The following is a 21131-nucleotide window of genomic DNA, read 5'->3' as shown; positions in this document are numbered from 1 at the left end:
TTCTCAGGTGGTAACTGGAAGGGAAATCTGTTTCATTCTGATTTCCTTCTAAAATTGGGTGTCTGAACTGCTGTCCTTTATTTCTTTTTGAATTATATTCCTCCAATATATTTGAAAATACAGTCCCTAGGGATTTGCCTGGCAGTCTAGTGGTTAGGATTTCCCCTTCCAAAGTAAGGGGAATGGGTTCTGGGTTCAATCTTTAGTCGGGAACTAAGATCCCACATGCCTGGGAGCCAAAAATCCTAAAACATAAAAACTAAGCAATATTGTAACAAATTTAATACATACTTTTAAATATTATTAAAAAATAAATAGATTCCCTAATTCTTTTTTTAATTTTTATTCCTCAGTTTCCTTATTTATATACACACACACACAGACACACATACACACATTTTCCATCAAGCTAGGAAGCACTAAAATTGTTCATTTCATTTCAGTTCAGTTCATTCACTCAGCCATGTTCGACTCTTCGTGACCCCATGAATTGCAGCACGCCAAGCCTCCCTGTCCATCACCAACTCCCAGAGTTCACTCAGACTCACTTCCATCGAGTCAGTGATGCCATCCAGCCATCTCATCCTCTGGCGTCCCCTTCTTCTCCTGCCCCCAATCCCTCCCAGCATCAGAGTCTTTTCCAATGAGTCAACTCTTCGCATGAAGTGGCCAAAGTACAGGAGTTTCAGCTTTAGCATCATTCCTTCCAAAGAAATCCCAGGTCTGATCTCCTTCAGAATGGACTGGTTGGATCTCCTTCCAGTCCAAGGGATTCTCAAGAGTCTTCTCCAACACCGCAGTTCAAAAGCATCAATTCTTCGGTGCTCAGCTTTCCTCACAGTCCACACTTGGTTCATATCTCAGTTGGGTAATCCTTTTAAATAATTTGACACCATCTTAATTATTGTTTTACTTCATCAAGGACCCACTTAATCTGTTAGTTCAGATATTTGGAGGTGAGGTGAGTTGAGTCAGCAATGAAGGGCTTCCCTGGTGGCTCACACAATAAATAATCTACCTTCAGTGCAAGAGACACAGGTTCAATCCCTGGGTTGGGAAGACCCCTGGAGAGGGGAATGGCTACCCACTCCAGTATTCTTGCCTGGAGAATCCCATGGACAGAGAGACTGGCTGGCTACAGTCCACTGAGATGCAAAGAGCCCAACGTGATTGTGTTACTAACACTTTCATTCTTTTTTTTTTTTTTTTCCAGTAACGATAAGGCTTTGTATTACACCTGGCCTTCCCAGATGGCTCAGTGGTAAAGAATCTACCTGCCAGTGCAGAAGACACAGGAGACATGAGTTCCATCCCTGAGTTTGGACGATCCCCTGGAAACGAAATGGCAACCCACTCCAGTATTCTTGCCTTGAAAATCCCATGGACAGAGGAACCTGGTGGGCTACCAGCCATGGGGTTTCAAAGAATCAGATGTTATTGAACACAGAGGTACACACACACAATACGGGATTCCATGCCTTGGGCATGGAATTAATTTGTTTTAAATGCGGCAACTTTTAATGGGGTAATTTGTTTTAAATGGGGCAACTTTTGGAGAAGGAAATGGCAGCCCACTCCAGTATTCTTGCCTGGAATATCCCATGGACAGAGGAGCCTGGTAGGCTACAGTCCATGTGGTCACAAAGAGTTGGACATGACTGAGTGACTTCATTTTCACTTTTTCATCTTTCTCTTAAAGTTTTCGCTTCTGTGTTTTAGGGGGCTGGTCACTTATCATTCTATAGCCACTGTTCATGACCATGAGAATGGGGATTGATTAGGTGTTGAATTGTGACCCTGAACACACATTTAATCCTAGAGTTTTGGGTGGTCTAAAATTCTTCATGTAGAAAAACAATACACTTTCACCTAACCTACAGCTGAAAACACAGTGAATTGTTTTTTGTTACTTGTTCAGTGAATAGCCAGGCTTTACACACAATAACAGATAAATTGTTACATGAATTGGCAGAGATTGAGAGATAAGTAAGTCTGTACATGTAGGTGCATATGGAGAAAAGGAAGTAATATATGTAGAGAAGGAGAGAAAGATTTACACAATTTGATAAGTATATGTATTTTACAGTAAGAATATGACATTTTGCAATTGAATTTCAATTAATGCTTTTTATTTCAACTGGAACGTATTTTGAATTATTTGATCTAGAAATATCTGGTTACTTAGAAATTTTAGAAATGATATATATACAGGAATAGAATTCATTTTCTTGTCAACATGTTAGCCTTGTTCCTCTTCACCCTGAGACGTTCACAAACAACTGTATTTGGGGGGCAGGCCTTTTTCTCTCATATACATTATTTTCTTAATCAAAGAGAAATCTGTGAACCTAGGATTCCTTAGTTGAGAAAAAATATTTACTTTGAAAAGCCCAGTTTGTCCATAGAAACACAGTTTCTGGACAGTAGCAGTTGGACTCATCCTGTGCAGAGTCCAGTTCACTCTGAAAGTTCTGTGATGAATCATCTCCACTGTAATGTGATAATGCACATTCTGCACCAGGTGTCGCTTTGTGAGCTGAGAGGTTCACATATGGTGTCAAGTGAGAAGAGCTCACCTTCAACCTTGAGACTGAAAATGGGCAACCTGAACTGTTGTTCTGGAGGGAGGTTCCTACTGATCCTCTGTAGGCTGTTCAAATCGGCTGGTTAACTATTACTGACTTGTTTTTCCTTTTTTTTAACATAAATTTATTTTAATTGGAGGTTAATTACTTTACAATATTGTATTGGTTTTGCCATACATCAACTCATTTTTTTTTCATTTCCATCCCTTTACAGAGATATAGATGTATTTTATAGTTTGTTTTATTCCTTAATTTATATTTTTTGGTTGCTGTCAAATGGCCACCTTAAATATCTTCTTAAATTAGAAAAATGTACAATTTCCTAGTGATAGTTTTGTACCCACTCTTCCATAAAAACAAAAATGGAAAGAACAGAAGCAGGAGAACCATGAGGTCTCCCCAACATTGGACATTGCACAATAAGGGAATTGCAGCTCAACAGACAGGAGGGTCATAGGTCTCTATCATTGAAAGCTGACATGCATTTTAGTGTTTCTTTTTCCCATCTGTTAGGTTATCACTGGTTAATATGCAGAAGCTGTAGCTCATTTCTTTCCTGCTCCTCTCCTTTGCTCTCCTTCATCCAGCAAAGAGAATGATTCAATGGTAGCTCAGTCCATAATTACTAACCTCCCACATGCATACGCTCCACCTTGTGTCCCCATCAAAAAAAAAAAAAGAAAAACAGAACACTGAGGGATTGGTGAGCAGCCTCACCAGTGTCCTGACAGCTACTCTGTGTCTCACTACTTCCCCAGGAGGATCTGCTGGAGGAACCCCCCTGGGGCTGGAATGAGGAACAGGGATTGAGTACCCTGAAGGTATGGTCACATCTGTTTATCTGGGATAAGGCCGTTGCTTCACTTCTTTTTTTTTTATTCAGTCGAATACAATTACAGTAGTCTGACAATGTACATTATCACTGATGCATACAGTTTACTTGGTTGCTAGAATATTTAAGGTATATCAATTGTCAACACAGAGCTGATTCCAAAGGACATGTTAAAATGAAAGCATCAGTTACTACTGTATAACAGTAGGTACTTTCCTCAGCAGAAATTTTTCCTCTTGGAAAAGAATTTTGTAATTGTTGTTCAAATGGAAACAGAGATCTTACATGAAATAGGCCACCCTTTTTAACATGGGAGCCTTTCTGTTTTCTTTTGAGGCCATTGACTTAAGGAGTTTTAGTTTTCTGAGAAGAAAAATCAGAAGAGAAGACTTAGTGCAGAGAATAAAAGACGCTGACACCCTCACACTTTTTTCTTATCTCTCATCACAGGTTTATGAAACAGCCAAAGAGATTTCTTCATATTCAGGGATATACATCCCTCTGCTCAGATACAATCTAATTGGTGAAGGTGGGGCCCTTTGCTGCATCAATTTGAGGAGGAGCCCTGATTTTTGGTTCTTACAGGTGGTGAGACCTAGAGATTGACCTCCCAGAAAAAAGTACTGGCCCAGTTCTGGTGTCTCCAGAAGCAACTGCATCATTTAGATGGTGTGGGATTGTGTGAAGGAGGGTGTTTGGAGGTGGGCATGTGTTGAAACCACATAGTATTACTGTGAATCTGCCTGTCTGTGTATATCCTCAGAAAAAAAGAGGGACATGTGCCCTCTTCAGCCTCACCTTTTCATGCCATGCCCTTCATTCACACTTGCTCGTCCAGATCTTCATCATCATCAATGACATCCCCAAAGTGAAAGTGAAAGTGAAGTAGCTCAGTTGGGTCCAACTCTTTGGACCCCATGGACTGTAGCCCACCAGGCTCCTCCATCCATGGGATTCTCCAGGCAAGAATACTGAAGTGGGTTGCCATTTCCTTCTCCAGGGGATCTTCCCAACCCAGGGATCAAACCCAGGTCTCCCAAATTGCATGCAGATGCTTTAACCTCGAGGCACCAGGGAAGCACAATGACATCTCCAAAAGCATTCCTCAAAAAGATTAACAGAGTTTTCTGACATCTAGAAGGAAGAGATCAGTCGGGCAGGTCCAAGCCCTTCCAGGGCAGGAAAGCAACCATATGCAGTAGCCCAGGGCAGTGCAGACTGTATGGGGCCCATTGAGCTGTGTGGGTCCAGACCTACTGACTCCAGCCTCAACTCCTGCTCAGGCCACTCATGGTGACAAAGCCAGATTCAAGGGTGCCGACCTGAGCTCAGGAGTGAGGACGATGCTAAGAAAGTGGGGGAAGAGGGCTGCAGACAGATTTCATATATTTTATATAAGGTCCCAGGAACCCAGTTGCCTATAAGAGACCTGGTCCTGCAGAATGATAATCATAAAAAGATGGAAAGAGGAGATGGGAATAGGTTACAAGGAGAGTCTGTGGATCAGAAAAAGAGAAAAGAAAAAAAAAAAAAAGAGATATGAAAGAAGAAATAAATGATTTCCATATTCTTGCTCTTCTCTAATTCTTCATTATCTGCTGTACAGTTTTCTGGTGTTGGTGGGCAGTAGTCATGTGGAGTGGCTGTGAGAAAGTAAAAGGGCAATTTAGAGTCAGGATGTGACCAGGGGACCCTGTGCTCCTCAGAGCCTGGACTTGGGCCCCTGGTGTCCTTGTCTCCAGGGTCCTCCCAGGACCTCAGTGTTTTATGCTTCAGTGAAAAAGTGGGTCTCTGACCTCCAAAATCCTGTTGCCACCCTCAACTTGTCTACATGTGACCAGGAATGAGGCTGTGCCTCCTCCAAGTGCTCACTGTCTCCATGAGTCTCTGCCCACGACCTTGTGAGAGAGTCATTTCCTAGGCAGTTTGATAAGAAGTCTGGGTGTCCCCAAGGAGAGAGGGGTCTGGAATTCTCAAGGAAGAAAAAGGACAAGCTTTTTTCCCCTCTTTCCCTCTACATTCCTTATATAACAATAATGTATCCTGCTTGAGGACAGTCTCTGGAAAAAACCTTTTGGCTAATCCTGTTATCTTAAAATGTAAATTATGGGAGTAGGTCTAGTGAGGTCTTTACAACTTCCAGGCATTCTTTTGATTCCCTGTCATAACTAATTGGAGAGTATATAACTCCATTGCTAACACTAGCAAGGGGGTACTCTTTCTGCCCCCTTCTGATGTCTATGTCAGAAAGCTTTTTCTATCCCTTTTAAACTTTTATAGACTCTATTGCACAAAAGCTCTGAGTGATCAAGCCTCATCTCTGGCCCTGGATTGAATTCTCAACTGGAGGCCAAGAATCCTGGTGTCTTTTCGTGGAAGGTTACTCTAATTTCACCCTGGGTGGCATCAGAGGCAAGCAAAGTTTAATGGTGAAGAGCTGGACGTCAGTTAGGGATGCCATCAGGTCTATCCCTGGTGCACCCCCACTCAATCTCGGCGGTAGAACCTGGAGGGACGAGTACGGTGCCTTCAACAGTAAGGGACCGACTAAGTCTGACCAGGAAAGAAAAGCTTTGGTGTAAAGTCTGTCTACATCCCCATCTAGAGCAGGGAGGGACGCCTCCGGTAGAAAGATGGCGCTGGTCACTTTTTTCTCTCTTACAGATGGGAGTTAACAATTCCAGCCTCACTCCTTTGAACTGTATGCTGAGAAACTAGGATAGATTTGATTCCCAGGGCTTAAAGAAGACACACCTGTTCTTCCTATGTGATACTGCATGACCACAGTAGCCACTGGAGAACAGCAAATGGTGGCCAATTGGAGGGTCTCTTAAGTAGAACACTGTTTTACAATTAGACCGGTTCTGTAGAAAACAAGGGTAATGGGTAGAAATAGCATATGTGTTGCCCTTTTTCTCTCTTGGAAATATGCCAGACTTGTGTCCCAAGGGTATGGGTTTGGGTGTGACTCCTTTAGCTCCCTCCTATCCTCCTACTTTGCTAGATGAGATGGAGGACAGGAGACAAAGAGATTAAGAAAATCAGGTTTCTCCAGTCTATCCCTGGGATCATATGCACAGAGCAGCCAGAGAGACTGAGGAACAGCCACACAAGCAGTTGCCTCTTCATGAAGCACTCACCAGGAAAAATAATCAGTCTATGCGAGTTAAGCCTTTTTCTTACTGAGAAATACAAAGAATCAAGGAGGATCTGGGAGACTATTTAGAGGACCCAGAAAAATATATTAGAACTTTTAAAGGTGTTACTCTGCTTTATGACCTTACTTGGAAGGATGTGATGTATATCTTGGAACAAACGCTGACTCCTGACTCAGAGTCAAATTTTGGGAAAAGCTGTTGCTTATGGAGATGAATGGCTTGGTAATGAATCAGTAGGGGGGAGGGAGGACAAGATAGCTGCCCTCCCCACTGGGAATCAGGCGGTCCCAACTATAGAACCAGATTGGGACTACAACACAGCTAAAGGGAGATGGGGTCAGAGTCATTTTGTCAGATGTATTTTGAAGGACTCAAGCAGGTGCGTCCTAAGCCTGTAAACTATGGCAAATTGGCAAACATAGAACAGGAGGAGAAGGAAGCTCCTGGTAAATTCCTAGATAAACTGAGAGAAGCCCTTCACAGATTCACTAAGATTGATCTCAAAAATGAAGAGGGAAAAGTGATGTTAAAAGATAGATTTCTCACTCAGTTGGCTCCAGATATCCACCATAAGCTATTAAAATGGGTGTGTGGACCAAATCAGTCTTTAGATAATGTGTTAAAACTGGCTCAGACAGTCTATTATGGTAGGGAATATTAGGAATAGAAAGGCAGAAAAAGGAACAGGCGGAAGCCCTCATAATGGCTGTAAGAACCATCCTGAAACAGCCTGAGAAAAATGCCCAGAGGGACCCAGGTGAAAAGGGAGGGGCTTGCTATTACTGTGGAAAGGAGGGGCACCTCAATTGGGATTGCCCTCAGGCATCTAAGCTGCCCCCAGCTCCATGTTCGATCTGCAAAGGACCACACTGGAAGAGAGACTGCCCCCAGATTGTCTCAAGACAATCAGGACTGAAGTTGCCCAGGCAGTCCCCACACAAGCTCCCGTCCTAATTACACCTGAGGAACCCCGAGTATTAATAACTTTGGGGGGCCAATCCGTCGATTTCCTTTTAGACACTGGGGCAGCTTACTCTGTGCTTACTGAAGCCCCTGGCCCACTTTCTTCCCGATCTGCTTCCATAATGGGACTGTCTGGATGAGCCAAAAGGTATTATTTCACTTGATCTTTAAGCTATAACTGAGACTGTGCTATTTTCACACGAGTTTCTGATCGTGCCAGGTCTCCCTCACTGCATTTGGGGAGGGATATACAGAGCAAGGTCCATGCTTCTGTTTTCATGAATATGGAGCCCTCCCTTTCTCTCCCTTTAATTGAACAAAATGTAAATCCTAGAGTGTGGGCTGATGGAAAATCAGTGGGTCGAGCACAAACTGCTATTCCTGTAGTTGCCAAGCTCAAAGACCTGCACTTATTTCCACATAAGAAGTAGTATGCACTGAAACGAGGTTAAAGAAGGGTTAAAACCCATCTCTGAAAATTTAAAGGAGCAGGGACTATTAATTCCCTGTAACAGTCCATGCAACACTCCTATTTTGGGTATAAAGAAATCAAATGGTAAATGAAGACGTTCAAGATTTAATAATAAATTTGAGGCTGTAGTTCTTTACACCCCATGGTGCCTAATCCTTACACTGTATTGTCTGAAATTCCTGAATGAGCCAAATATTTCTCAGTAATTGATTTGAAAGATGCTTTCTATTCAGTGCCTTTGGCGGAGGAAAGTCAATTTCTATTTGCCTTTGAAGACCCTACAACAGCCAGCTTCTCAGTTTTGCCCCAGGGATTTTGTGACAGTCCTCACTTATTTGGACAAAGTTTGTCACGGGATCTTCAACACTTTAATAGCTGTGAAGCGGTGGTGTTACAATATGTAGATGATATTCTGCTCTGTGCTGAGACAGAGGAAGCTTGTTCACGAGCCTCAGGAGCTTAAACTTTCTGGCAGGCGGCAGTTGCAAGGCATCAGTAGAAAAGGCTCAGCTTTGTCAAGAATCTGTTAGATATCTGGGCCTAATCATATCAGAAGGGACTAGGGCCATAGGTCCCGAGAGAATTAAACCTATACTAAATCATCCCCTACCTATGACTTTAAGACAACTGAGAGGATTTTGAGGAATCACAGGCTACAGTTGCATTAGGATTCCAGGTTATGGGGAACTTGTCGGGCCTTTATATAAACTTATAGCTGAAACTCAGCAAGCTCCAACCGACAAACTGGTTTGGTCTCCAGATACTCAAAAAGCTTTTAAAGTTCTTCATACTGCTCTCCTGCAAGCTCCCGCTTTGAGTTTGTCCACAGGATCAGAATTTAATTTGTTTGTCACTGAAAGAAAAGGTATGGCCTTGGGAGTTTTGACACAACTCCGAGGGCCTCACCAGTAACCTAGTGTTTATCTAAGCAGAGAATTAGATGTAATTTCACGCGGGTGGCCCATTGCCTAAGAGTAGTTGGGGCATCGGCTTTAGTAGCACCTGAAGCTTTAAAAATAATTAATGGACGAAACCTTATTATATTGACTTCTCATGATGTGAGTGGAATCTTAAATTCTAAGGTTAATATTTGGGTGATGGACAGAGGCTTCTTAAATATCAGTCATTGTTGTTAGAAGGACCAGTCACTAAGCTTAAAGTTACTGGTCACTTATCATTCTATATATATACATATATACAATATATACTCCCTCTACTTTGGTGCCCTTACAAGGTATGGAATCCTGTACTGTGTCTGTTTGGTCACCAAGTTTCTCAGAGCTCAGAACCTTCTAAACCATAGGCTACATGATGGCTCTACAAGGAATTAGCTTCCCTTCTACTGACCAAGTCTGGATGAGCAGTTAATGTGAGTTAACTGGGGAGGTGGCCATCTGTGCTGGGCTTTGGTGGCTTAATTACGTCTGTGATGCTCAAAGTCTCACAGCTGATCTGAACACTTACTTGAGCAGCTTGGACCTGGCACTATGTAAGAATGGGCAGGAGTTTTAAGTCTGCCCTCACTAAAATTCTGACTCTTATCAACTCCTTATCATGCTCTAGATCCTGTAGTGGAAGACAGTAGAGCCCCAAATTATTTTTGAAAATCATCTCCATACTCACAACCTGGAGACCACAACCCAAGATTCTTCTTGAGGATCAGCAGAGAGACCCTCCTTCCCTCAGTGACCAAATGTTTGTCCTACTAACCCGACAGCATTGCCCCATCTCACCAGACTCCCTGGCAACAGCCAAACAGTGATCTTGTCCACATCAACCCATAGAAATCCCACAAGTAAATCCCAGGTTTTTTCCTTTTTAAAAGCCTCTGGGTTTACACTGCTAGTACCTGTAGATTTGGGAAGCTACATTTAGAAGTGTTGAGCTGTAATTCCCTTTTCCTATAATGCCCATTGTAGGGGAGACCTCACGGTTTTCCTGCTTCACGTCTTTCCGTCTGTTCTCTGGTAGGACGGGTACAAAACTGGCACTGGGAAATTGTACATTCTTCTAAATTTAGGAAGATAATTAAGGCAGTCAGCAGACAGAAAAATCAAAATGTAACAAGGAATAAAAAAAACTATAAGACATATTTATAACTGCAGATAAATTAGAGTGATGGAAAAGGAAAAAAAAAAAAGATGAGGAAAATTCATTAGTAAAAGTTAACCAGCCCATTTGAAGGAACAACCTTCAGAGGATCAGTGAGGACTTACCTCCAGAACAACAGTTCAGATTACCCATTTTCAAACTTTCAAGGTTGAAGGTGAGCCCTTCTCACTTGACACCTTACATGAACCTCTCTCAGCTCACTAACTGGCACTTGGTACAGAATGCAAAATGAGCATTACCACATTACCGTGGCAATGATACACCACAGAACTTTCAGAGTGAACTGGACTCTGGACAAGGTGAATCCAATGGGTACTGTCCAGAAAGTATCTTTCTATGGTCAAGTTTGGCTTTTCAGAGCAAGCATTTTATTTTAAAAACTGAATCTCAGGCTCACACATTCCTCTCTGATTAAGAAAATAATTTATATGAGAGAAAATGACCTGCCCCCAAGTTGTTGATAGCATTTCAGGTTGAAGAGGGATGAAGCTAACACATTGAGAATAAAAAGATATTCTATTCTTGATTAGAATATCATCTTGGTACTGATCACAAGTGTGTGTTCCTAACACACAGTGAAGCCAAGCAATACCAAACCTTCAGGAGCCTGGAGCAGAGAAAGCCTTACTTCAGGTCCAAACAAGGAGAAAGGACAAACAAAAAAAACCGGAGCTCCCAGAAAGCTTTCAGCAAAGCCCTTTTCTAGGGAAGCTGAAAAAGTGGCCTGGTTACTTCTGGGGTCAGAGTCTTTGTTCTTGAGGTCAGGTCATGGTCAGGTCATGATGTTCCTGCAAAGCAAATGCTATGCTCAGTTCTGACAAGACAGGGTCAGGTCCCAAGGCACCACCCTCTACCTCCCAGTTCCAGGCCCAGGCGAGGAGGAGGGGTCCTGGGTGGGCAGGTTATCCTTCCGGGGTTCAGGAGGGCATCTATCCAGCACCCAGTCTGCGTCCTCCCACCAGTGCACGGCCCTGGCTGAGGAGGCAGGTCTCAGCTGGCAGCAGTTGCAGAGCCAGGTCCCAGACCCCACCCAACCAACTTAATTACTGTTATTACAGGGGTGAATGCTGGTTTCAGGCAAAAAATACCTTGACTTAGATCAGGTAGAGAGAGACTTCTGCTCTGCTAGGCAGGCATATGCCCATGCACAGCAGGAAGAAGTTACAGAAGAAAGAAATCTGTGCCCCAATTCCCAAGAAGTAACTTGAGTATGAAGTCTCTCAGGGAGGAGTTGTTAGGGGAAGCACACTGATTGAAACCGCCCACCCTGGCCAGGGACCACAGTAACCAATTGCATGAGTTGTTTTACGACAGGAGGTCCTGCTAAGGAACAAGGAACTAATAAGCCACCACCAACTGGAAGAGTTCGGGAAAGGTCAAAAGGAGACACGACATGTCGGACCACCTCCTAGAATCCTTCTCTCTGGCATCCATCTTGGTTGAACAAGGCGTGCACCACCAGGAAGGACTCTGAGTCAGAATGATTGGCTAAGGACAACCCAATGGAAACTAATCCCATCACCATAAAACCCAAGACTGCAAGCCATGTGGCAGAGCTGTTCTCCTGGGGTCCTTTACCCTACTACTCTCCACCGGGGTGCCCTTTCCCAATAAAATATCTTGCTTTGTCAGCACGTATGTCTCCTTGGACAATTCATTTCCGAGTGTTAGACGAGAGCCCAGTTTGGAGCCCTGGAAGGAGTCCCCCTTCCTGCAACAAATGGCGAGCCTGGCGGGGACTCTTCTTCACTGCAACTGACACCCTGACCACTTGGGGTGCTCAGGGGCCAGCTTGCCTGCCAATGGACCAGACCCAGCAGCTGCAACTGGGACCTTTTTGTCCCTGATCTCCTGATGAGGACAACTGACCAGAGTGCCACGACCGGTAAAGAACAAGAGACTTTATTGACCTCTCTCCCCTTTTCTCTCTCTCTCTACTCTCCTTAACCCTTCCTATCCTTCCCCTTTTTACTAGTCCCCCGGTCCTGGACGCAGGAATGTGATGGTCGAAGGGCCTCAGCCTGAGCTGAGGATTGGAGACTGATCACCTCCTCTTGGCAGAGAACTCGAATTCTGGTTCTGTTCTGGTCTGATTTCTGGTAGGGCTGAGTTCCAGTCCTCTCTTCTCTGGAGGCCCAGGCCTGGGTATCTGCAGGTGGCAGGAGATGTCTCTAAGGCCACCCCTTTTACCCCCCTCTCCTGCCTCCTCCCCCTTCTTTCAACCTGGCTTCCTTTCCTTCCTTTGAAATCTTTGAAGACCTGAGATATTTTCCTTTACTCTGTTCGCACTTGGATCTGAAGTTCTGTGTCTGTATAGGAGGTTTTCTGAGAGACTGTTCTCTTATATTTAAGGGAGTGTCTGAGGAGGACTGCCAGGTTTATATGTGTGTGTTTTAACTTTGTGTTCTGTGTTGTGATTTTTGATGGCCATTTTTCTTTGTTTGGCCACCATTTGGTTTAGACCTGCTGCCATTTTGTTAGAACTTGATTTTCTTTCCCTGTGCCTTGAGACCAGGGCTCTGGCTCTGTTCTCGGGAACACTTATCTAGACCATCTTTAACTCCTGAGACTGAGGAAAAAAGGGGAAAAGGCTTTAAAAGTATTATCTATTTCAACTGTTTTTTATAAACTAGTAAACTTTATATTGTAATATCCAATTCATGACTAAGCGTAGAAAATACAGCTAGATCTTGCATTGTGTCTGTCTAAATATGTCTTGGCATGTCTTTGTCTCTGGATAGTATTTGTGAGGTTAATTTGTAAATGAGCTGTATTTAATTGGCTTAAAGAAAAGTAAGTCCTTACAAATCAAATAATTCTAAATTAAACAATAAATTCTAGTTTCATGTGAAGTGGGAAATATTCAGTATTAAATACCTGATATTAATGTTTGTTTGTTGACCTATCTAATATAAACATGTCTTAGAGTAATTAACATTAAGTAGAATATTTTCACTGTACCTAGTAAGCTAAATATTGTATCTGTTACAAGTTTGTTAATAGGGAAATTACCTCTAGTGAAGAAACTTCTAAAAAATATGTAAATGAGAGATGAGCTTTTGGATAAACTCTATTAGGAATAATTATTCTTTAGAAATATCTGTTTAAAATATTCTCTCCAGATGGGCATAACTTGAATTTCTAAGGGTTGTGCTAAACGAAGTGTTGGAAGTCTATTGAATAGTTAGATCATTTCCAAATAAAATAAGATTTTGAAACATTTACTACTAAACACTAATTTTGTCTTACAGAGAAACAAAGAGATTCGGGACTATAAATGAATAATGTTTGGTGCCATCCTAAAATGCTCTAAGAAAGCAAGGGTTTTAGAGACTATCACTGGTATTTATGCTGGCCAATCTATAAAATGCTAATATGAAAGTTAGTTCTTGGTTGCTAAAGAAAAGTAGGAAGTGTGTTTTCAGTAAAAAAAAAAAAAAAAAGAATGAAAAAATGCTAAAAAGAGTTATGCATGACCAAGATTTTCTAAAATTGGATTACAATTAGTTAGATAAATGGGTTTTGTTACGAATGACACAAGCATAAGAAAACTGGTTAGAGCCAACTAGGTCCAAGATGGCGGAGCTGACTTTCACTAGACCTTGAGCCTTGGTATTTATGCCCACTGTGACATATCAGCAAGCTAAATGATACACCCATCAACATTGACTAAATCTGACCAAATGTTCTAAACCTTTTTAATTGATCTTTACAATAAAACTTACTAAATCGAATTCTTTTGAAGTTCCTTTGAACTCTAGCTAACTTTGGGATGCTTCAGAGGGCCCCTGAAACATCCCAAAGAGAGATATTAAACTGTGTTTATTCGGTTGGTTAAATTACATGAAAGAGATTATCAAATGAGTAATAAATCCACTCATGTTACAATGTATGGTAAAATTACTGGTACAGAGATCCTAGAAATTATATCTGTTCTTAACATTCTTAGGGCTTCCCTGGTAGCTCAGCGGTTAAAGTGTCTGCCTACAATGCAGGAGACCTGGGTTCGATCCCTGGGTTGGGAAGATCCCCTGGAGAAGGAAATGGCAATCCACTCCAGTATTCTTGCCTGGAGAATCCCATGGACAGAGGAGCCTGGTGGGCTACAGTCCACGGGGTCGCAAAGAGTCGGACACTACTGAGCAACTTCACTTCACTTTAACATCCTTATATGTCCTGGTATTCTAATGGAAAACCTGATGACTTCACAAAAGTTAACAAAAGGACTGAATGAACTAGCGAATATGCTTATAACTTTTATGGTTTGTATCTGAAAAATTATGGGTTTGAATCTTACGTTTTCTGGGAGTAGGGAAAATCTTCCTCTCAAACTAATTATGACAATACTTTGGTAAAATTATATATTATAAGCCAAACAGTTATATTTTCTCTCTATCTGACTCCTCCAGAAATTGGAAACTCTCAGGTTTCCAGTTTATCTGATGAGTTAGGAAGGTTATCTCACTAAAAGGTACAAAAATCTCAAGGAATTTTTGAGACCTTAAAAAGGGAAGAATTCACCTAGATGTGTTAGGCAAAATCTGTGATAAGCCTTTGGTGTGAGTTTCCCAGCCCTGTTTTATTTTGAAAGTTCAGTCTGAGACTCTATAAGTGTTTCAGCAAAATAAAAAGTCTGTGATCAATCATGGTTATATAAATCATCAGACCAAAATTAGTGGGAACAGACCTATTTTGCAAACAAACTAGCCTTAATTTGGTTATTTTTGATAAAAATGAGGGTAATTTTAGGGAGAAAAAGATGTTTCAATATATGCTAAATCCCAGTTTGTTAAAGGAGGTCTGCATCTAGTAAGATTCATTTCTTGGATAGTTCTTTGCTGTTATGTGATATTAATGTAAAATTTAATTGAATTTGTAAAGAACACCCTAAGTTTGTTTCTGAAGCTTACTCAGTAATCTACCTTTGGATGAAGATCAGATGCCTCATGACCTGCATCAAGAACTGGAAAAAGACATAATTTTAGGGACTGTCTCCAACCTGGATGGAAGGACGTTTTTATCAGGTACTCTTAACTGGCTCATGCACGAAACTGAAGGGAAATTAACTTTTAGATTAATTCCCACTTCCAAAGGCCCTTACACTAGATTGGTCTATAGAGAAGACAGCTGACCTGATCTCACCTTAAAATGATGCTCAAACAGGAGAAACTACATGACCGTTTATAATGTTTTCTTGACTTCTTAGACCTCTGCATATAAATCAAATGCTTTTCTATCATAGACCTGATCCTATGCTAGTTTTAGAAATCAATCCAATTGTTGGGTGTGTGGCCAATTACCTATATCTAGTTCTGGATTACCTTGGTAAATTTCTGTACTACAAGGCTCTAACTGGTTGGCCCTGAGAAAATTTACTTAGAAAAAAAAAGAAATTATCGTCATATTCATGTCACTGTGATATTACTAGATGGGGTCCCCTCACCAGGTCAATTAATAATGCCTGCTCTGACTCCGGCCATAAATTTGTGCTTTCTTCTATCACTCAAGCTTAATCAGAGCAACAAGCAAAGTTTCAGCAAAGGAGGAAAACATCTCCCACAATTATGGGACAGATTTGTATAGATAACTCCAGGTTATGGTAATTTAAGTTTTAAGTCTCCTCTATGTTGGAAACAATTAAATCATACTAAGGTTAATCAGTCTAGTAATACTAGAAAACTGGCCTATGTGCCTTATAGACAGTGCCAATATATAATTTCCCTGGAAGATAAAGATTCGTACAGAGTAGACTAAGTCAGATGACCTGGGATATACTGGGCTACATCTAATGGAAGCTCTTAAGTCTTACTTGTGACTTTACTAATACTGCTGGCTATGTTATTTGTATTTCACCTGTTTTACAAAATTGCTGTTTCTTACACTGCCAAATGTGTGACTGAGGCCTCTGATAAAATAATATATAGTTCCATATGAGATTGATGATGGTAACAGTGTAACTCTAGATATGGGAAGAGGCAACAAGAGGGAATGTTGTTCTGGACCAAGAGGCTAGTAAGACAGGTGGTCCAGAGAATTTTGGATACTGTTTTATGGCCTAGTCCAGTAACAGCACATTGAGTGGCCTGTCAACAAAATCTTTGCCAAACCTGAGAATGGACATTCTCAGCACCATGGGATAAAATGGTCAAGAAATGCACCCCTCAGAATCATGGTCAAGTTTATGAGCAATGGGGGCTCTGCCAACTGAAAACTGACACTTGCCATCTACATCTACAAAGATTAAATCATGGCCACTGCCACTGCTGACCTTCAATTCCCCTGAAAGGAGTTCAGGATGAAAATCAGGAATGAGGCACTCTGTGCTCTGGGGAAAAAACTGGCAGAACAGGCCTTCAGATAGATCTTTTCAAGAAAAGACTTTATGAGTCCCAAATCTTACATCTTCTCATACCTAGAGAAACACTGACGTCGTTAACAGTGAAATCTGCTTTGGCTATTAAGGAAAAATTTACAATTAAAAGTCCAAATAGAGCAGCTACAGTTCAGACATCTTGGGGAATAACTAGGTGATGCTATGGGTGTACTTTCAGATTAGACCTTGTCTTGCTAAACACTTGAGATTTCTGAGGCATGTCCAGCTTGGATGCCACCATTCTCAAAACAATGTATGCTGGAAGCTAGTAACTGCAACCTTACTTTTTATAAAACTAGGAAACTGGCTACCTGGCTACATGTCTCCCTGAAGTGCCAGGTCCAGACTGGGTTTCAGGCCTATTCTTCTAAAAAGAAATGAGATTTATTTTGTCTACTAAATTCCAGTTATCACTCCTCCAACTACTTCTAATTGGGTCTGTTACACCAAAATAGCAGACCAAGGGATTGAGATTTTAATCATACAAGACTGAGATCTAGAACTTGGAACTCAGAAATACTTTCCAAGTCTGTGTCTATTCTCCAGGCTGAGGCAGTCCTATGCCCCATTTTCACAGGAAGTTATCACAATCATGGCTGCCTTGTTCCCTAAATTAAAACTGAACAGAACTCTGTGGGGCTCTGGAGTACAGATCTGTTCTGTGTTCTCCATTTCTTGTCTGTAGGATATAGGCTTCATTCAGCCTCCTTGACCTTCCCTGAGCTCCAAAGGGTGGATTCAAATGATTGCTAATCAGGGAAGGGAGGGGATGGAGAAACAATCAAATGGTGGTACAGCCTCCAGACAGGGTCCTGGTTCCTACTCAAAGAAATAAGCATAACAATGTCTTTGAGTTCTTCTACAGAACTAGAGCCCCAAACTAGGTGGAGGATGATAACTTCAGACTAAACACAAGATTCCTGGGGCACAGCTCTTTTGCCTCACCAGCAATCAATCAAAAAAAAAAAAAAAAAAGTCACAAATCCTGTAGCCCTCACCCCAAATGTTGCCTCCTGTTTCTGGGGACGAGTGATGACCATCCTGTTAGTTCTCCTATTTCATCTCTGAGAGGAGCCAACAGTTTCAAACTAAATTGCTGTTATTACAAGGGTGAATGCTGGTTTCAGGCAAAAAATACCTTGGCTTAGATCAGGTAGAGAGAGACTTCTGCTCTGCTAGGCAGGCCTACACCCATGCACAGCAGGAAGAAATTACAGAAGAAAGAGACCTTGGCCCCAATTCCCACAAAGTATCTTGAGTATGACGCTTCTCAGTGGGGAGCTATTAGGGTAAGCACACTGATTGAAACCGCCCACCCTAGCTAGGCAGCACAGTAACCATTTGCATGAATTGTTTTACGACAGGAGGTCCTGCTAAGGAACATGGAACTAATAAGCCACCACCAACTGGAAAAGTTCGGGAAAGGTCAAAAGGAGACACACATGCCTGACCACTTCCCAGAATCCTCTCTGGCATCCATCTTGGCTTAACAAGGCGTGTACCACCAGGAAGGACTCTGAGTCAGAATGATTGGCCAAGGGCAACCTGGAAACTAATCCCATCACCATAAAACCAAATAACACCTAAGACAGCAATCATGTGGGAGAGCTGTTCTGGGGTCCCTTACACTGTTGCCTTCCACCTGGGTGCCCTTTCCCAATAAAATCTCTTGCTTTGTCAGCACGTGTGTCTCCTCAGACTATTCATTTCTGAGTGTTAGACAAGAGCTCAGTTTTGGGCCCTGGAAGGGGTCCCCCTTCCTGCAACAACCCCACTGTGGATAGCAGGTGGCAGTCATCTGTGCTCTGTGCAGTCAGAGCCCTTCAGTAAGACACTGATCTCAGTTGCAAACCTAAAGATAGGGATGCTGAAAGAGTTCTCAACCTCTCATTTCTAGAGACCCATTAGTGCTCTCACCTTCATGCTAACCAACCTGAAATCACAAGTGTTTTGACACATGTATAACATGTTTTTAAGCAAATTATAGCAGTCACATCTCGCTAGTGGCTACCAACTATAATACACAAAAACCACTGTATATGTTTATATATGTGTGCAGATAACTCATGCAGTTGATTTCAGCAATTTGTGAGCCCATGGACTAGCCTGCCAGGGCCCTCTGTCATGGAATTCTCCAGGCAAGAATACTGGAGTGGTTAGTCATTTCCTTCTTCAGGGGATCTTCCTGGCTCGGGGTTCTAACCCAGGTCTTCTGGATTGCAGGTGAATTCTTTATTGTCTGAGCCACCAGGGAAGACTGAATGAATCTTAAGATCAGCACCCCTTGTTGTGCCATTTCTGACAGATTATGGCAGAACAGGAACTTTGGTACAAGGGAGGAGGTAGGGATTCCCAGGTGGCTCAGTGGTAAAGAATTTGCCTGCCAATGCAGGAGACATGGATTCAATCCCTGGGTTGGGAAGATACTTTGGAGGAGGAAATGACAATCCATTTCAATATTCTTGCCTGGAAAATACCATGGACAGAGGAGCCTGTTGGGATATAGTCCATGGGGTCACAAAAAGTGGGACACAACTAAGTGATTGAGTATGCACGGATATATATATATATATATAGGATGTTAACAACCCTCGTGTTTATTATCTTTTCATTTTCTGGCCATTTCAAGATGGCTGATAGATTAACAAAGAAAAGGCCTCTGCCCCATGAGAGTATTTAGCCTGAGGGGCCAAAAGGGATGTGGCCCTCTTCTGGTTTCCATGGTAACCAATGAACCAATGAGAGTGGCTCATTCCCACTGTAAGTGGTAGACTCCTTATCCCCCCAGAGTAAAGAATGCTGCAGCTGCTGTCTTCTGCCTGTCCCCTGCTATCCACAGTGGGTATCTCTCTGAGAGGGTAACAGGCAGGAAGGCCAGGGGTCTCCAAAAGAAATAGGCTGCAAGTGTCAGACATTTTTATCTCTCTCTTAAGCAGCAGGAGGAAACAAACTAGGGATATGTTTTCTCTTTTTTTTCCCCCCCTTCTCTATACAAATGTAAAAGGAGGTTTCTCTTAAAATACTGTGTTGCCATAATGACCCCTGGTTTCACCTAAAGTTAACTATTCTCAAACCTTGAGTTAACCAATGCATTCTTCTTATGGAAATGTTTGTCTTAAGCTACGTTAATGTACTATGCCTTTACCCTAAACTCTGCTTCAAGTCGGTTCTGCCTAATGGCTCAGAACCTACTTGACAAACCATTATGTTATACTCAGACATTGTTCCCCTAATCTATGTAAACGATGCTATTTGTATGGTAATCTGCCTTTCTACAAGATTCAAGTCAGTCCTTTTATGGCCCAGGTTGACTCGTCTGGTGCCAGGATTATCCCAAAATACATCTTATGGATGAGGGGCCTGGTGCCATTCTGAGTTTTAAGACATTCCTTTCTTTCATTAACAGACTGCTAGAGACTATATAACATCCAGCTGAAGACTAGCAGGGGGGTACTCTTTCTGCCCCCTTCTGATGCCTATGTCAGAAGCTTTCTCTATCTCCTTTATACTTTAATAAAACTTGGTTACACAAAAGCTCTGAGCAATCAAGCCTCATCTCTGGCCCTGGATTGAAGTCTTCTCCTCTAGAAGCCAAGAATCCTGGCGTCTGTTCATGGTTCAGCAACAACCTTTCATCACCCGGACCCTTTTACTTCAGATATGTAAGACATCCCATCTATTAAACCTTTGATATCTCTGTCAACTCTGGAATCTTTCTTTGGTCTCAAGTCCAGGCAAAGGACAGGGCTTGCGGGCCTATAAAGTGTATCCCAACACTTCTGTAGTGTATTTGGCTGACCTGATTTGGTGATTCATTTGTAGGTATTTCCTGGGCTCGTGCATACATTCCAGGTACTCATGAGCCCTTGAAACACTGAAACAACAATGCCAACATCCAGATCTTAGAGGATTTCCCAGAAGGTGTTCCACTTGAGGGGACAGGTATGGACACAAGGCCCAGGGCACCTGTGCTGAACATCATCAGAGACGAGGTGACGAGGGAGGGAGGGAGGGACATTGCATCTCCTCACGAGCCCATCCCTCCACCACTAACTCTGAGATCAGGGAGGGAGGGACACAGGGCTTTCAGAGAGAACGATCAGCACACTGAACACTACACACCCCACTGAGAGAATGAAATAAGGCACAAGGAACTGAAATGACAGATCATGCTCATAGACTGGAGACTTAGTACCACTGAGATTTCTACACTACTCAAAGCTAAGTAAAAATTCATTGCAACACCAATTAAAATATTAACATCCTTTTCATAGAAATGGAAAAAACAAATCCAACAATATATATGGAACTACTAAGGACTCCACATAGACAAAATAATCTTGAAAACAAAGATCAAAGTATCTCACCTCCTGATTTCAAAGCACATTACAAAGATATAGGAATCAAAGCTGTATGATACTGACATGGGAATAGATACATAGCCCTAAAGACCAGAATAAAGAGCCCCAAGAAAACTCATGGATACATGGTCAAATGAAATTCGTCAAGGTTCTAAGACAATGAAATCAGAAAAGGGTAGTATCTTCAATAAGTCAATCGGATGAAAAGATAACCTACAGAAAAATTACAAGCCATATATCAGATAAGGAGCTCATACTCAAAATACATAAAATAC

At 42.1% G+C, this 21131-nt stretch overlaps 1 protein-coding gene and 1 long non-coding RNA gene across 5 annotated transcripts in view; one reads left to right on the top strand and one right to left on the bottom strand.

The window, feature by feature from the left end:
* LOC132344738 (uncharacterized) overlaps positions 1 to 19654 on the top strand; it is a 46492-nt gene extending 26838 nt beyond the window's left edge. For both annotated transcript variants that reach the window (XR_009493685.1, XR_009493684.1), the window contains 4 exons: positions 1214 to 1449; positions 3344 to 3406; positions 3868 to 15146; positions 17860 to 19654. This is a non-coding gene — a long non-coding RNA (uncharacterized lncRNA). The remainder of the gene's footprint in view (positions 1 to 1213; positions 1450 to 3343; positions 3407 to 3867; positions 15147 to 17859) is intronic.
* The window catches only part of LOC783947 (uncharacterized), a 109088-nt gene continuing 92894 nt past the window's right edge, over positions 4938 to 21131 (bottom strand). For 2 of the 3 annotated variants that reach the window (XR_009493683.1, XM_059884389.1), the window contains exon 15: positions 4938 to 10910. Coding sequence is in view for 1 of the 3 variants with exons in the window: in XM_059884389.1 (XP_059740372.1) it covers positions 10895 to 10910 (16 nt within the window). In the remaining 2 variants the exon portion in view is untranslated. The remainder of the gene's footprint in view (positions 10911 to 21131) is intronic. The other variant, XR_009493681.1, reaches the window with a different exon arrangement.

Source organism: Bos taurus, unplaced genomic scaffold, assembly GCF_002263795.3.
Source record: "Bos taurus isolate L1 Dominette 01449 registration number 42190680 breed Hereford unplaced genomic scaffold, ARS-UCD2.0 Leftover_ScbfJmS_1336, whole genome shotgun sequence".
Classification (NCBI taxonomy): domain Eukaryota; kingdom Metazoa; phylum Chordata; class Mammalia; order Artiodactyla; family Bovidae; genus Bos; species Bos taurus.
Note: the sequence above shows the minus strand (reverse complement) of the source record. Positions and strands in the feature narration are given on the sequence as shown.